General features: G+C 35.2%; 2 protein-coding genes across 3 annotated transcripts; one reads left to right on the plus strand and one right to left on the minus strand.

Moving 5' to 3' along the window:
• The first annotated feature begins 1615 nt into the window (after positions 1-1615).
• Positions 1616-4853, plus strand: LOC145057428 (uncharacterized). 2 transcript variants are annotated; one of them, XM_079005273.1, is made up of 4 exons: positions 1616-2324; positions 3418-3578; positions 3669-3894; positions 4646-4853. In XM_079005273.1, the coding sequence occupies exons 1-3, from the start codon at positions 1695-1697 to the stop codon at positions 3871-3873; spliced, it is 996 nt and encodes a 331-aa protein (XP_078861399.1). In that variant the 5' UTR covers positions 1616-1694; the 3' UTR covers positions 3874-3894; positions 4646-4853. The 2 variants fall into 2 exon arrangements, with proteins under 2 accessions (XP_078861399.1, XP_078861397.1); XM_079005271.1 differs by lacking the exon at positions 4646-4853 and having other exon boundaries at positions 3669-4006.
• On the minus strand, positions 4132-6108 carry LOC145057430 (14-3-3 protein 7-like). The gene is made up of 6 exons (XM_079005275.1): positions 5920-6108; positions 5015-5321; positions 4855-4942; positions 4639-4748; positions 4400-4548; positions 4132-4323 (listed from the first exon to the last, which is right to left on the minus strand). The coding sequence occupies exons 1-6, from the start codon at positions 5990-5992 to the stop codon at positions 4298-4300; spliced, it is 753 nt and encodes a 250-aa protein (XP_078861401.1). The 5' UTR covers positions 5993-6108; the 3' UTR covers positions 4132-4297.
• Positions 6109-18518: the final 12410 nt, after the last annotated feature.

Consider the following 18518-nt stretch of genomic DNA (forward strand, 5'->3'; position numbering starts at 1 on the left):
CAAAATTGTTTGGATGTGTTACTATCAAGAAACCTAACTCTAAAAGGCTTCATAAGTAGAGCCATTTAAAAATAACTCACAAAAAGAGTTTAAAATAGATCAACAACTTTGGAATCGCATTAATTTTCAAGATAAATTCTTACACAAAAAGATAAATGACATCAATTCAATGCACATGCCACCTGATTTGTGTGATCATCACTCGTACAGACTAGATAAAGAAAGATTTCCACCAACAAGATAAAGGGAGACCAAATTTTTCTGTGAATAGTAAGTCGTTTGCTTTTTGATTTGAATGAAATTATAACGTGTGTTCAGCTTGAGTTCCAGAATGTTCCTTTAAATTTGTTGTATAATAAATATCGAGAGTTAGATTCCCTTAAATTAACTATTATGATGTTACGTATGAACAATTTTTTTTTTTTCTGAAAATCCCTATGAAGACTAAGTTTGTCCTATAAATTAAAGAGCTCGAACCCAGGATGCATGTTGATTGATGTTTTAACAACTAATCTTCCGGTTTAGACAATTTTTTAGAAACTCTATTATTATTATTATTTTTTTACTCCTATAAATACTTGTCCATTACATATTCATTTGACACTACTACTTCTGAAATTTTTCAAAAAAACTTTTGCAACCATTAAAAGACGGACTTAGTTTCATTAAAGAAAAACTCAATCCATTTATGTCTAAAATTTTCATTTTGAAGTGTATCACCATTTTTCAAATGAATATCTAATTTTAAACTCTTGTATCTTATAAACTTTTTTTTTATTATGTTTCTTCATTTTTTTGGTAGATTTTAACAAAAAAAAAATGTATTTTTCGAAATTACATAACTATTCTTTAGATTTCATACTTTTATTTGAAATATCAGATTTTTTTTTTTCAAAATCCAAAATTACAGACCATAATTTGTTAGTTTGCTAAAACAAAAACCTTTTAGTCCGAGACGATCCATTCCAAGGACATTGATCATTTTTCAAAAAAACAATTAGCAATTTTTTTAATATTTGATTAAGATATTGTTAATTTACTTAATATTTTAATACTTAAGGATCATAAGATGGTCTATAAATGATCACTTAGTATAAAACATTTTAAAACTCACCATCAAATCACATAAGTTTCAATTATTATAATGGGTTGTCATTCAAAATAATAATAATAATAACACCTATAAAATATTTAAATATAAATATAAAAATACTTCATATAATTTAAAAAAAATAATTTCTAAAATTCTATAACATATTTCTTTATTTAAATTTTTTATATATTAATTTATGAACTTTATGTATCAATTTAATTTATCACTTTGCTCGAGGCCTACATGATGACAATTGGCAAGGCAATGGCTATGTAATATGTGGATGCATTGATCCCACACACTTTAAATATTGACGTAATAAACACTATAACTGATAAATACATCTAGATATATTTATTTAAATGAATACATATTTTTTGATGATTGCATCATTAATATTATTTAGCTGTAGTATGCATGTTATGTCAGTAAAATTAGTACCATTTCAGTCAAAGATATTTTAAAAATAATAAATACCATGCAGAATATGATTTAAAAACATCAATCAATTTGACCTACTTACTTTTTCTGTTTATTTAACATAAAGTAGTTAAATACACACACACTCAAAACACCTCAACTCTGTGTAATCCTTTCAGCCATGACGACAAAATGCTTTAGTATCACGGCCTCCAGAAACTGGTGCCTCCGATCAACCTTCTCCAGCTCCGGTCTCCGATCAACCGTCACCGACCTCGGCGACGGCACCTCCATTCATTGCTGGGTACCCAAAACCCGAAAAGAAACCCGACCCGATTTGCTATTACTCCATGGATTGGGAGCTAACGCCATGTGGCAGTGGGGGCCGGATATCATCCCTCGATTCGTTCACCACTTCAATGTCTACGTGCCGGATTTGGTGTTCTTCGGCGACTCGTATACGACTCGCCGGGAACGATCTGAGTCGTTTCAGGCTCAGTGTGTGTACCGAGTCATGGAGGCGAACTCGGTGAAGAGAATGAGGGTGGTGGGGCTGAGTTACGGTGGGTTTGTGGCGTATAGTCTGGCGGCGGAGTTTAAGGAGGCGGTGGAGAGGGTGGTGATATGTTGTGCCGGAGTGTGTTTGGAGGAGAAGGATTTGGCGGAAGGGCTGTTTCCGGTGAAGACTTTGGAGGAGGCGGCGGATATATTGCTGCCGCAGACGCCGGAGAAGATGAAGGAGTTGATGCGGTTTACTTTTGTGAAGCCGCCGGTGAAGACTCCCAACTGTATACTTGTAGACTTCATCGACGTAAGTTTTCGCTATTTCCACTCTTTTTCACTTCCATTCATTCCTTGTATAATTATGTGTTTTTTTTTAACTAAATTTTTTAATAAATAACTAAAAATCTTACTAATAACTATTTTAGCCTAAATAATGCAACAATTTTACTCAGAAAATATATATTATTTAATTATCAATTAATCACGACCATATACAAAAGTACTTGGAAATGCCTATGGTTGTTTTTTTTTCGTATTTTTTTCTCAATGATATAACAATAGTTAATATATACAATATGATTATATAGTTTATATATAATCAAAACAATACTCAGACATTTGAATATATTTTAGACGTCTTTCAACTCGTTTGGCCTATGTCTCATTTATTCAACGTGGTAGACTTATCTTCAATTTACGTTTCAGTTTTGAACTTCTTTTTTTTTTTTTTTTTTTTTTTTTTTGTCAATTTTAAACAATAACATGGTTTTCTTTTCAATTAAGATATATGTAAAAATTGGTAATATTTGGCAACATAATGGAACATGTTTACATAAATTGATAATAAAAAGTCATTTTCATTGCATGTTTTGGAACAAACATATACTTTCGCTGAAGAATAAGAGCTATTAGCCACAAAATACCAAATATGTTTTTTTTCCATTATGTAATGAATTTATGCAAAAATCGAATTTATATAAAAACTATAGATATAGATGGGCATATAATTGAAAAAAGAGAGTTAAATGCTACATTTATGATTCATTACTATTTACATACTAAATAGTGATAATAGAGTATGGTGCACCATACTTTTCTTCTTTTGATCTCTACCTCATAACAAAATGTTATGGTCACTTTTTGAATTATTATTTTAGAATTCTCGTTAAACAAAATTAAATTAAATTAAATTAAACTCCTTACATTAATTGCCAATATTTCAACCTTATTTGATATATAACAAGTGTCATTATAACAATTGATGGTATGTTTGGCGCCTCACAGTTAAATTTATAGTTGTTTGTGGAAAGTAAAAAAAAAATGATTATTTTGTGGAAAGTAAAAAAAAATGATTATTATTTTAGCCTTTTTTCACATAACATAAATTGTTGTATATATAGGAGATGAACAAAGAACACGTAGAGGAGAAAAAGGAGCTCATTCATGCTCTATGCAAAGACCGTAAACTTTCCGAAATTCCCAAAATACCCCAACCAACAATGATTATATGGGGCGATAAAGATCAAGTTTTTCCCTTGGAGTTGGGTTATAGATTAAAAAGGTTTGACTTTCAGTGTGTGTGTTTGACTTTTGAAGTCAAAGGAGAGAGAGAGAAATGACTAATATATATTATATTCTATAAAAAATGCAGGCATTTGGGTGATAATGCAGATATGGTGGTGATAAAGAATACAGGGCACGCTTACATTGTAGAAAAACCTAAAGAATTTTACAAACACCTAAAGTCCTTCCTACTCCCTCCAATCCCCCCTCTTCCACCACCACCACCAACCACCACCACCACCACAACCGCCGCCAACGGCCATGCTAATTTTACCATCTTACCCCCGCAGTAAAAACATGAGCAAACTGACCAGGTCTCCACTCTCCAATCCTTCAAAGTTTTGAACTTTTTTAACTCTTGTAACTCGAAATTAATTCATGTAATCCAAAAGTATTTATTATTATCAAGTGAAAAACTATTATTCATCTCGCTAGAAGTAGAATATAATGATTAGACAATAGACAACCATATTTTTTGAACTTTACTGTGTTTACCATTGAACTAGAACTGTGTGTTTTTTTACTGTGTTTACCATGCATCGAACTGGAACTAAGTGACAAACATACAAGCTATATGTATATACCAAAGATTCAACAAAAATCTAACATAAGAATCTTGAGACATTGAAATTTCATAACATGGATTTAAAAAAAAAGAAAAAAAAAGAAAGAAAGAACCATAAAAGCTGCTTTATTTGCTCAGACGGATGCTAATTCTTATCTCCCTTGAGGTTCACCAGCTCCTATGAAAAATTATAAAAAGTGAGAAACTTATATATATATATATATATATATATATATATATATATATTGGTTTACCTCCCTCCTCTGAAATATTTGAGGTCCAAAGAGTGAGATTATCCTTAATCAGTTGCAAAATCAGAGTGCTATCCTTGTAAGATTCTTCATCTATGTTATCAAGTTCAGATATAGCTTCATCAAATGCTTGTTTGGCCATGTGGCATGCCCTGATTGGTTTAAAAATAATTTGTTAAATAAAACTATATTTATAATAGAAATTGGTAAATGACTAATCACTAATGACAGATTGATTAAACCTTTCAGGGGAGTTTAATATCTCATAGTAGAAAACTGAGAAATTCAAAGCCAAACCAAGTCTGATTGGATGAGTAGGTGCCAGGTCAGATGCAGCAATAGCTGTTGCAGCCTTCAAGAAATAGCAACATACTTTCATTAATTTATTTATTATAGCATTTTATTTTTAAAGTACAATGAATAAATAAAATAAAAGTAATGGGAAGAAATGAAATAACCTCATAAGCTTTCAGAGACTGATCTTTAACCTCCTTATGATCTCCACTTATTTTAAATTCAGCCAAGTAACGAAAGTAATCACCCTTCCTGATAATATTAAACTTTTTTTAAAAAAATAAAATCACAAAGGTCAATTAGCAAAGTATTTGTGATATTCACATTTTATGATAGAAGACAGCAGATTCTCCAGATTTTGTTGATGGAAGCAAATGGTGATCGATTGTTGCAAGTATGTCATTGCATATAACTGCAAGTTCATCTTCCACTTTCTTCATGTAATCTTTTATCTTTTTCACATTTTGTTCATGGCCTTTGCCTTCTTCCCTGTTCTCAATAGATGATAGTATCCTCCATGCAACTCTTCTTGATCCAATCACATTTTTGTATCCAACAGACAACAGGTTTCTTTCCTCCAAACTCAGTTCCACATCCAGTTTTGCAATGGATTTCATTGCTTCAACCATCTCTGAGACATTAAACAAGGAAATTTCAGAAAGTGTGAGAACATCAATGTCGATCAAGTTTTGATTCTCTCATCTACTCATATACACAGGCTTTTGAAAAAAATGTGTAAATAACATTGATCTAGTGTAAAAATAGATACGATTATATTAGAATCAATGTCGCTATATGACGAATTCAAACAAAACATCGATGTAGATATGTAATCAGCATTGTTCTCATAGACAGAATCGAGCCACAACTCAAATGGAACCGAAATCAGAAGGTGCATAATTCTCGATTTGTGATCGTTATAGTACAGAAACATGGAAATCAACAGTGAATTAAGTTCACAGATGCGTAAAATTCGAATCTGACGAAAAAAGCCCCAAGGAATCTTCATAAAAAATGGAAGTACAAGAGGTTAAAAGTGATCATAAAGCACAAAAAACAAAACTACAAACGAACACACGGATTTGCAATCTGAATCGACTAACAATCACCTCGAAACTTAAACTAGAAAAATCCGCTGGTATTCCATTGTGCAATTTACCAGCAAAACTGAAAATCATGGGGTTATATGAAGCAAATAGCAGAGTAAGGAAGAGAGTACATATAATTACCGTCGTATCTCTCGGCTTGCTCTGCAATTCTAGCGATGTAAACATGGCGATCTCGCTCCTTCTCCGTATCCATGGTGTCTGCAAAACCCTTGTTTTCAGTTGGAAAACTGATGAAATTAAGGCAGGGAGAGAGAGAGAGAGAGAGAGAGAGAGGAGGTGGTGACTGTTGAATTGAGAGGACAATGGTCAGCATCTCGTCCACTTTCATTTTATATTTATTTTCTAGTCCTTCTACTTTCTTTATTTCTCAAAAAATATCACAACATTTTGTCTTTGTCTACAGGTGGCAATCTGCATGGTTTGCAAACAGCCAAGAATATATACGCTTCTTTTAAATAATTTTCATTTTGTAAACCATTCTCAAACATAAAGACTTTCATTTTCAGATAACTAAATTTAAAAAATGGTCAGCGAATATTATAATTTTATTCTAAGTTTTTGATTTGTATTAATTTCATTTATGTGATTTCTAAATTTTTTGTCCTAAATGATTTCTCTTTCCGTGGGTTACATATAGGTAAGCTTTTCTTCTTTTGCATACCCAACGGCTCCAATTTTGACATTTGTCGTTTCCGCCCTAGAAAAATATGGTTTATCTGGATATGATCATCCTGAACGTCACTTAATGAACATCAAAGAATCCAGATCGAAAGTTCTAGTCTTGCTCGTATATGGGTTGTTAAGGTCCATCAACAAGCTTCATGTACATTATCTTTCACATATAAATAAGTTGTATTAGGTATTTTGTTTTGGTTTGCAATTTTTTGTTGAAATGCATGAACATGATGTAATGTTTTGGTAATATGTTAATGAAATACAATGTACAATGTTGTTGAGTTTCTGATGCAAAATTCAAATTTCAAAGAAAAATAGTCAATGAAGGAAAGAAAGCAACGTTGTATGCCATGACTATGCAATTACAATAAAAAGTGAAATACCAAAAGTATGCTTGTAATTAGAGTACATGTTGCCAAATGATCAAATGTAATGCATGTAAATTTAGTATTTGTAATTTAAGTCTTACCAAATGACTGGAAAACTATATTATAAGCTAAACTCATAAAACAAAGGAAATGAAAATAATTTCATACAACAATAGAGCACAATTTGGATATACTATAAAAATCAACAAAATGTCTTTACATTACTTTAAGTTGAACAATATTTTTTTATTACATTATTTTCCATTCAAGCCTTGTCAAAAGAAAGTAATGGTCAACGAACCATAAGTGTATATCATGTCATTGACACATCATCTTTGAAACCACAAACTTGTTATGTCAATTTTGTCACACAATATAAATAGTATGCCATTTTTAGGGATGGGTCAAGTTGGTAAAATTAGAAAAAAAAATTAAAAAATGGCCTAGAGCTTCTCTCTCTCTCTCTCTCTCTCTCTCTCCCTCCCTCCCTCCCTCTCTCTCTCTCAACACTACAATGTCGTTTGATCCATGTTTGCTCGACATGCCGCCGTCGGGGGACGGTGTATGCCATGGTTGCCGAGTTAAATGACGAGCTATATGTCGTACACTCCCCAAAGCCTAACAAAAGATATCGTTGGTTAACATAAATCATAACAAAAGATATCAGTGTTTGATAACGTATCCCACCAAGAATACGTCAAACATAATGGAACCGTAATAGACGGTTTGGGCAACGGGCGACGTATTCCTAAATCCGTACCCTCGCCCTCGCGATCCCATATTCGTTCCTTGGCGCCCAAGCACCAAGGTTAGCGCTAAGACAAAATAGTAACAATTGCCTCCCAAAGCAACAGGTGTAGCGCTCAGGGCGCCACTCCTGGCAAACCTGCACTAATAGTAAACAACCACTCACGAAGCACGATCTACCAATCGAATGCCATTTGTCCCTGCCAAACCTGAAAAGATAGAAGATACTGACAGGGATCTGTCCCCCTAACCACATGTATAAAAGGTCCCTTCTCCTCCAAGAGAATGGATCGAAAAAACGCCTCCTTTAAACCCTGACCTATCACTTTTCACCTTTTCTCTAAGAGACCAACTGACTTGATCGTTGGAGCCTCGTTCCATGACTGCCTCCCAGACAACGACTGACGATCTTGTTTTCTTTGTTGTGATTCTCAGGCCCTTCATTCCATCCTTCAAATAGACGAGTTAAGCCGTAGACATATCACAACAACGTTCAACATATATCATATCAATAGACACCATACATTAGAAAGTTACCTAACCACCCATGAACCTCTTGACTCAGCTGTACCACCACTCCCTAAACCTCCTGAACCAGTTACACCACTACCCCGTGAAAAAATAAACCATCTACAAATAACCCTAAAACCTGAATCCTAATAACCAAGACCCCTTATACCTCCACCTTAGAATCATTAACCCTTGCACTTTCACTATTAGAACCAACACCCCTATGACCAACCTTCCTTGGACCTAGACCCTTCTGACCAACAATATATGAAGTATTAGAGGGACCTCCTTGGAATGTACATCTTCTTGATTTATACCCCGTATTGTGACATTTGCTACATGTTATTGTCGTAAAACTTCTTGACTACTTACTCCCTTTGTTACTTGGTTAATCATCTTCCCTCACTATCTTCTTTTTTTGGTCTTCCAACCTATCATAAAACAAGTGAGTTTATAATGCACATTAAAAGTTCTTGTTTTAACTACAAACCCAAGGTTACGTGACAATACTTGTTTGTGATGCTTATGAGCAGTAATGGATGTTAGGAAATTAGAATTAAGATACATGTTTTTTAGAATACAAATCTAGTCTACTCCTAATTTCACTTATGTCCCAGATAAGACTTAAACCCTTGACCTCAATGAGGGAGAGAAACACCTTATACCAATTTCACTTAAGTTATACATATCTTCCATTTATGGGTTTAATCTTGAATTTGTATACGACCTTCCATGTTTGTATCTAATAATAAGGATCCACTCAATGATCACTAGCAACAGATTGGTCATTCTCTATAATGTCACATATCACTGTAACAACATGTTTACATGGCATTCTAGTAATTTTCCATTTCATACAACTATATGATTTGTCACCATATTAACCATAGATTGAACATTTAAATGCTTATACATGGTACTTCCCATTCCATGCATATATGGTCCTATAGTGCCTTGTTTCAGTCTTAAATTCCTCAACAAACTTTATGGTTGTTGGTGTCAATTGTACATCTAACTTATGAATGGCCTTTTGGATAGTGGCAAGTCTTTTCATCAAATAAATGCCTATATACTCCAAGCATGTGATACTAGGATTATCCCTCCCATTAATTAGTCTTGATTTAAACACCTTACTTGGATTGTAAAATAATATTTTATGCATTTCTCTTCATATATAAGTCAACATCATAAATTGATTACTCAATGCAGCAAAAAAACATAGATCCTTTTGAACTACCTAGTAAGAATATTCACATTTTGTTGATTCTCAAGTTCCAGATTCACAGTGGTTCTTGGGTTGCTCAACTGAATCTTTAATATGTAGTCCCCAAGAAGGCCATGTTCTTTCCAATAATAACCATTAACAAAATCAAATGCTTGACTTCTCACTCTACAAACCTTCGTCCTTGAAATGCCCAATTCAAACCTTTTTTTGTAATTCATCATGAAATTATCTAATTGTGATGCTTGGGTTTGATTCAACTTGTTGAAAATTTTGGTTTGCTAATAAGTTTGAAGTACAAGCCTTGACATGTCGAGTTTGAAGGCAGACATGTTTTGACATAAATGTCTTCACCATCGACTCCTCTTCATTAAATCTTTGACACTTTAGGGTTCAACGAAAACCAATTTTTTTTTTAAATTTCCAAGTGTACCCTCTAAAATATTACTACAACTAATGAAAAAGAGAATTTGTTGCTAGGTCATGAATCACACCTCTACCAGTTACTATAATTATTTTTGTCATTTTTACTACATGTAGGTCCCCTAGTTTGTATAGAACATTGTTTGACCTTTTTCATTTATATCCTTTTATCCTTTAAAGATTGACTAAGGGAATTTTTTGTCATGTACCTCACTAAGAGAAAAATGCTTAGGTTCCTTCATCTTCTCAAGCATTCTTTTCCTTGGAATTTCTTGATCACCACTAGAGTCAAAGATTTTATCGTTTATCATATCCAAGTCTTTCCTATCATCATATACTTATTCATTTTCATCAGTTGGTAGAACCATTCCACCTCCCTATCTACCACAATTTGAATTTAAATGCCAAATGTTTTCTTCACTTTCTATTGCAACAAAATGGAGTTGATCCCTTTGTTCTTAAACATGAATAACATACAAGGCTTCTTAATCCGTCAACTCCGTTCCTAATACTTTCTAAAAAGCTTCATGGCACCCTTATGGTCCATAAAAATCATAAATTTATGGACATTCATGGAAAAGGCATGTACTTCAACAAACTAGGTTAAAATGGTGAGAAATGGGGTCAAAACCCCATGCATGGAACCAAAACAACTTGTCAGTCCAGATCTGAAACATATAACACTCTTGGGACCTCGGTGAGCAATAAAGTTGCAAAATTTATTACAAACACTCACTCAAAACTCATCAAATGAACCAAACTTGCTTGAACTCAATATCTACAGGGAATGAACCACAAAGATTGAGCCTTGAAGACTTACAATACTCTAAAAGTTGCTCAAGGGGGCTACTTGTTCTTGCTAGATGGTTCCTTCTACAACAAGTGAACTTCTTCTTCCTTCAATGGACACCAAGAAAGAAAAATGAGCTCAAAATGAACAAGAGGAGATTAGGGTTTTGTGTTCTACTCTAGAAGGCAATGGAGGTTGAGGTTGGGAGGAAACATTAACCGTCACATCCTTTAAAAAGGGCCTAAGGCTTGAGATTTAGGGTTTTGAACCCTAGCCTCCACCATGTCGTCTTCATTAAATGATGTGTCCCATGTCATGACGACGGGAAATCCCCAAATCACAACATTGCAAAGCCTAAGACTTATACTTGGTTTTTGAATGTTACAATTCTCCCTCACTTGAATCAGGATTCCTTTGAGAAATCCACTATAGTAAATAGCTTGGGGTAATTCTCCCTCATCTCCTACTCAGGTTCCCAAGTCCACTCAGAACCCTTTCGGTCCTGCCATTGCACCTTAACCAAAAACTACCACCTTGTTGCGCAAGGTATTCGTGTTCATTTCTAAGACCACAATCATTCGCTCAACATAATTTAGATGCTCATCAACGTGGGTATCATCCAATGGAATCAACGGAGACTCATCGACTAAACTCTTCCACAACTAGGAAACATGAAAGGTGTTATGGATCTAACTAAGCTCCTCCAGCAAATCCAAACGGTAGGCAACCTTGCCCACACGAACAACTACTTTGACCAGAACAATGTATTTGGGTCTTAATTGGCCCTGCTTTCAGAACCGGATGACACCCTCCTAGGTGACACCTTTAGAAGCACATAATCTCCAACTTGAAAATCAAGATCAAATCTATGTCGATATGCATAACTTTTTATCTACTTTGAGCGGTCTGCAACCTCTCACGTATATGTTGGATCATCTTAGTAGTCTTGAGCACTACCTCAGTGTTCCTCATAATTCTCTGGCTAACCTCACGCTAGCAAATCGGGGTCCGATATTTCCTCTCATAAAGGAACTCAAAAGAAGGCATATTAATACTTGCATGATAGTTGTTCTTTTAAAAAAACTCAACAAAAAGAAGATATGTATCTCAGCTCCCACCAAAATATAACATACATGCGCTAAGCATGTCCTCAAGAGTCTGAATGGATCACTCACTTTATCCATCGCTCTGCGAGTGGTTGGCGGTGATGAATTGCAACCGAGTACTCACCTCCTCATGGAACTTCTTCCAAAACCTAGAAGTAAAATGAATGCCTCGGTCGGAAACCACTGAAACTGGAACTCCATGTCCTGCGACTACCTCCTTGGTATTGATGTGCGGAAAATAGTCTAATAAATTAAACTTAATTCTAAATACAAATCTTTTACTTTTAAATTTATAGTTCCTAACAAACTAAACTTGACTATCAGCACCAGGCAGTGTACTTGATCAGATTATATTATTAGTTAAAGTAAGTAAGGGTGTCGAACTTAAAGGGAGTAGGATGTATCAACTAAGAGAAACTCTAACAAAAATAAATAATTATATTAAGCAAAATACTAAAAATTGCTAAACAGATAAATAAAAGTACGTTCATTTAGAATTCGAATATCCTCATGAATATGTTTAGTTTATTCAAGTGCAATGGAATTTAATAGATATTCACCGATTCCTAAAGCGATTAACTAAATGCTAATATCATTAACCCTATGATTCTAAGTTATCTACCACCAAGGATAGCTTTCTTAGACTCAGTTTATTTGTTCATATTATGTAATAACTTAACAGTTATGATCAGTCTTAGGGTTAGTGGTGACTTCTCAAATTGTTCCAAGTTATTGGATCAATCAAAAATATTAATATTAATTATACTATGTTTAACCCAGTGTAACACTCCACTAGTCACAATTGACGATACTCCTAACTCAGTTTTTCAGCTTGGACAAGTTAATAAACAATGTCATACAAGATACATAATCTGACCTACTCACAAATCATGCACTCAATTACATAAACATAACAAAATCATTATCAATACTCATGGATCTTTAGTTAAGCATTAACATAATAAAACGAATACTATCAAACTCCTTTAAATGAATTAAAACGGAATCAGTCTGGGATCATCTACATCTCAACAAAAGCTTAGATTTTTAGCCCATAATCATAACTAAATAACAAGAAAGAACAAAGAAATTAAACATAATGCAAACCAAAATTCTGAAGTGTTATGAAAAGTCTTTCTTCAAGCTTCAAATCTTTATCTGCTGCAACTTCTAGGGTTTTTCTACTTGTCTTACCTCTCTCCGATGTCTCTCTTGTAGTGGAAAAAATTATGCTTGTTAAATGTGACTTTTGCATGTAGAGCATTCATATGGAGCATTTGAGTTCAATGGAGCACTTGGAACTTAATGGAGTACGTGGGATTCCTGGGGCATGTGACAAAGGAATGGATCATCTGATAAGGGAATGGATCTCCTGACAAAGGACATGATATGCCAAAGTGACAAGAGATGCCACTAAGTGACATGATATTCCACAAAGTGACTTGATATGCCACCGAGTGATATGATATGCCACCAAGTGACAGGATATGCCACCAAGTGACAGGATACTCCATTCATGAGGAGGATGTGCCAAATTAGAGTCTAGATATGCCATTTAAGAATGAGGGGTTCCAACTTGGAAGAGGATACATAAACCTAGGAGAGGATGCGCCAACCTAGGTAAGGATGTGCAGTCCATTGATCAAGATGTGTCATCCACATTCCTGACGTGCAATATTGATGCAAGGATGAGCTACTTGGTTCCTTGATATGCCAAGGTATCCCTTGATGAGTCGTGTGCTATGAAGTCCTCTATGATGCTTAAGATTATCCAAGGATGCCATGAAGTTGAAGATGCTCAAGGAATACACCTTGATGTGCCACCATAATGGATGAATCGTCACTAGTGTTTATGATGTGCCACATGTGCATCATGATGTCCCACTATGGCTCATGATGTATCATCATGTGTGTTGTTGATGCTCATGGGTTGTATGACATTGATGAATGTTCTAGAAAATGTTGCATGGCAGATTCTGATTGGTTGACACCTTTCATGGTCCTATGGGCCAATGGGTTTGGCCCATTAGGGTTTTGTGACATCCCCATTTTTTTCGGCTAGAAAAGACTGTTTGATTTATGCTTAGATTATTTATGAATGCGTTCCAAAAAAAGTATTTTCGAAAAAATGTTTTTCATTGATTATTATAAACTTTGGGAGATCATAATTGATACAAGATACATAAGCATAAACGTAATCGTTACATGCCCTTACAATAGCTCATTGCACTAATGGCCTATACTCTTTGAATCTCTCAGTGGATTGTACCTTCGTATCATTATCCGTGATACAAAGAAACTGAGTGGGTCAGGTTGGGAAACCTGATGAGTACATAGGGTTTTTAATCCTACAATGTTTTAATACATATATATATATATATATATATATATATATATATATATATATATATATATCTTAAAACCTGCAAGATCATTAACACAAATACATTCCATATAAGCAATCTACACCATCCCATCGATCTTCACATATTGATCCTTTATAATGACCTAATCTATACACTCGGATTAACAAATGAATGGCTTTACCTAATCCATACTCTCATATCTGGAATAAATGACTATACCTAATCCATACATCTTGGATCAGGAATGAATAATTGTACCTAATCCATACTCTTAGATCGGTAATGAATGACTATATTTAATCCATACTCTCGGATCAGAAATGAATGACTAAATCTAATCCGTACTCTAAATTAGGAATGAATGACTAAATCTAATCCATACTCTCGGATCAGGAATGAATGACTAAATCTAATCCATACTCTCTGATTAGGAATGAATGACTAAATCTAATCTATACTCTCGGATCAGGAATGTCAGGGTTTTACTCTCTACTCATGTCTCACACGTACTCATAAGAAGATGTTACCCAATATACAACTTAATTAAACTTATGCCTCATTTGCAAGTCTTATATTATCTCTTGTAAGACTACAATGCTCAACTCCTAGTGTCAACTCCGCTTAGGCAACACTATCCTACTTTAGTGTATATTTAATGCAGAGTATTCATGTATTAATAAACCTTTATCCTTCTCTCTAATGATACTCCTATTATTACTATCATGAAATAGTGTGTATATATATATATATATATATATATATATATATATATATATTAACACATATAGAACCATATCTTGTTTGCATATCATATATCATTAAATACGTTTTTAACACATATTCCAGACAATAAGCAGATAGCTCACATATAAAATCTTCTACAAATATTCAATACTTTTATTAATACTTGTATTAAAATCATGTTTATGAAAGGGACAATGTACTCACTTAATATAATTGGATGCCTCGAAATTTGGGCAAACTTCGCCTTGGTACTTTAGCTTTTCCTCTGACATGACAGAGATTTTCCTGACAAAAGTCTGGAAATTGTGTTGTCAGAACTTCGGTCTGGTAGCTACTAGATGTCGGTCTCTTAGGGACCTCAAAACTAACCAAAAGACCCTTAATATTAAGAAAAATTTGGTTTCTTAGGAGAGAAACTCAAGAAAGATGAATTGAAGGGGTGAGGAGACTGAATGAGGCATTGCTGGTATTTATACAGCCGGAAAGGCATCTACGCTCCACGCCCTAGCTTGGTCGGCCCTCTCAGGTGTTGTCACGTGGCATGTGATGGCTGGAGCAGCGTGGCAGGGGGTAGGTACGAGCTGAAACTTCAAAAATTCATATCTCGTCCATAGGAACTCCGTTTTCAAAGTTCTCTATATCCACATGTATGTATTTCCATGTACTACAACTTTCATTTAGATTTTGTCGGCTAATTCTCAGCCGATCATAATTTTAATAGTCTACGAAGATTACGTTGTTAACGACTGTGTAAAACTCATAACTTTTACATATGGACTCCATTTTTGACTGTATTTATATCGCTGGGCTCCTATTAGTGAGATCTTCGATTCTCATTTAGATTGTTTTGGCTTAAAATTGACGGATCTAAAATCCAATTTATGTGCTAACATAACTGCACTAAAATTTCGAAAAATCATAACTTCCTTGTATGAAGTCAGATTTTGACGTTCTTTGTATGCACAATCTCGGTTTTACGAATACTATGATTTTTGTTTAGATTAATTAGGCTAAAATTAATTTATCAAAATTCCACTTTTTACGATACGCAGAGTCGTGTCGGTTTAATCGCGAAACTTCAAAGAAGCATAACTTCTTCATTCGAAGTCATATTTCAGAGTTGTAACATCCCAAGATTTGACATTTATAGTATCTGGGGATGTAAGGGTAAAGCCATGAAAAGCCTAAGGGCTAAGTTGCAATTTTGGGATTAGGAGGAGTACGTTGCGCGTACGTAAGGGTACGCTGAGCGTACTAGGCGCACCCTAGTACGTTAGGCGTATACTTGTGTATGTTGGGCATACTCATGTCAGCAGGAAACCCTAATATTTAGGGTTGGGGCTATATAAACATCCTTATGGCTCATTTTCTCTCATCATTCCTAGGCTCCATATTCCAGAAACATCCCAAACCCTAGTTTTGTGTGTGAGTGTGAGTTATTGTGTGTTTTAAGCTCTTGAAGGTGAAGGCATTGCATCAAATAGTTGGAGAAGGAAGGCAAGCTTGAAGATCTGAAGTTCTCTGGTCCTCTAGAAGCTCCATGAGGTAAAAATCTTCTAGCTTGGTAACTATTTTGAGTAGATCTTGTCTTGATTAGTTTCTTGGCACTTTTCTTGTCCCCCAAACCCCAATATGGTGCATGATGCATTTTGGTCATATTAAGCTGTCCTTCCAGACCCTAGAAAGGGTCCTAAGTGATAAAAATGATGTCCTAATAGCTGAATGTGTCCCATGCATTTAGTAGGAAGGTCTTAATGGATTAAGACCATGTGTTAAGAACTTTCTGGACGTCCAAAGTCTTAAATTTCAAGACTTTGTGAGTCTTAGGCACATTTGATCGATGGATTTGAAGTTTGGGCTTAAGTGCTTAAGCCATTAAGCATTTATGAGAGTTTTGGTTCAGACTTGCGTACGCCCTGCGTAGAGAGCAGTACGCCCTGCATACCGAGTCAACAGTCCTATTTTTTTAGTCAACATGAGATGGGGTACGCCCCGCGTACCAGAGGTGTACCCCCATCGTACTACCCCTGTTGGGCTTTTGCGATTTGGGCTTCAGGATTGGGCTACCTTTGGACTAGTTGGACTTGGGCCTTGATGGGCTCTCTGGATAAGAGTATTTTGGGCAAGTTTTGGTAGTGAGTCTTTGAATGAGGCCCAATTAGGGAGTGGGCTCAATTTGGAAAATTGGGCCAATAATAGGCCTTACATATGTGGACTTGTGGATCATGGATTTGGTATTGGGCCCTGGCCCAAATTAGAGGGAAGGCAAAATGGACTATTATCATAGGTGGGACTCTTGGTAAAATTAGTATTCCCATTTATTGACTTAATATTCGTTATTTTGGATAGTTCGGGATTTTTGATGAGACATCGATTTAGGAGTTCGATTCTTCAGTTCGGATCGACATTGCAAGGTGAGTTATCCTTACTATACTCAAGGGTCTAAGGTACCAAGCCTGACCCTTTGGATTGTTATCCTAGTTATCTTGTAATTATGTGTTGTGATGCTATGTTAGATCTGTATTCTGGTTTAGGATGATGTTATGACCAGTGAGCTGTTAGGTCTGTATGACTATCTTTACGTGCTAGCTTACATGGTTTAAAGGATCTTAGGTTGAAGGGTTGGGTTCTGTTTCGCAACTCTCGTCTGAGTCTAACCGTTGTGGAATCGAATCCTTTGGCCTAATATTGTTTACCCTGTGGGCATGTATGCTTAGTGACCTGTAGTTTGGTCTGACTATCTGTATGCTGATAGGAGATTACATGTTATATGTGCACATGATTGATTGGTAGTTGAGGGTATTCCATCCCGAGGATGATAGGAGCCTAGTATGTTGTCTCTATAGACTGTTATATGATTATCCGATATAGGTGCATATGTTTGACTGGTTATAGGCCTTCTAACCTGATGGTTGTGGGCGAAGAGTATTCCATCCCGAGGATGATTGGACTCGTAGTAGGTAGGCATTCCAACCCGACGGTTGAGGGCCTAGGGTGTTCCATCCCGATAGATGGTTGGACTCATAGTATCTGTTGTATATGTATTGTGTGTGGGCATTCCAACCTGATGATTGTGGGCCGAGAGTATTCCATCCCGAGGATGATTGGACTCGTAGTAGGTGGGCATTACAACCTGATGGTTGAGGTCCTGGGGTATTCCAACCCGATGGTTGATTGGACCCATAGTATGTTAGCATTCCAACCCGATGGTTGAGGGGAATGGGGTATTCCATCCCGATGGATGATTGGACCCATAGTATGCTGTTTTTTATTGTATGTGTATTGTTGTTAGTATGGGTATTTTGGGGGTAACTCACTAAGCCTTAAAGCTTACATTTATCGATTATTGTTTCAGGTACAACGGATGACCGCGAGAAGGTGAAGGCGTGACCGTACACTTCCTCGATTTATGATTATGATTTCCGGGAACTCTGATAAGAAACTATTTTGAAAACACTTTGTAATAATCAATGTTTTTTAAATGTTTTAAAAAGTTTTAAATTTTCATGAATTTTAATGGATGTTACAAGAGTTTTTTTATATGTATGGAATCATTGTCACATATACTATAACGTTGGTTAAGATTATTCATTCTAAATAATATTCTATCAAAAAGTCATATTTATCCCTTATTATATCTTAATTGTCTAGTCCAAATGCGCAAGTGTTATAGATTTTAGGTATGATCCCTCAAGTATAAATCGAGATGCATGCTAAGTCGTTTGTCTTGTATTTTGTATTCTTTATGAGTAGGACGAATCTCTGTTG

This window comes from Lactuca serriola, chromosome 6, assembly GCF_051521515.1.
Source record: "Lactuca serriola cultivar US96UC23 chromosome 6, Lser_US96UC23_V15, whole genome shotgun sequence".
In the NCBI taxonomy this organism is placed as follows: Eukaryota; Viridiplantae; Streptophyta; class Magnoliopsida; order Asterales; family Asteraceae; genus Lactuca; species Lactuca serriola.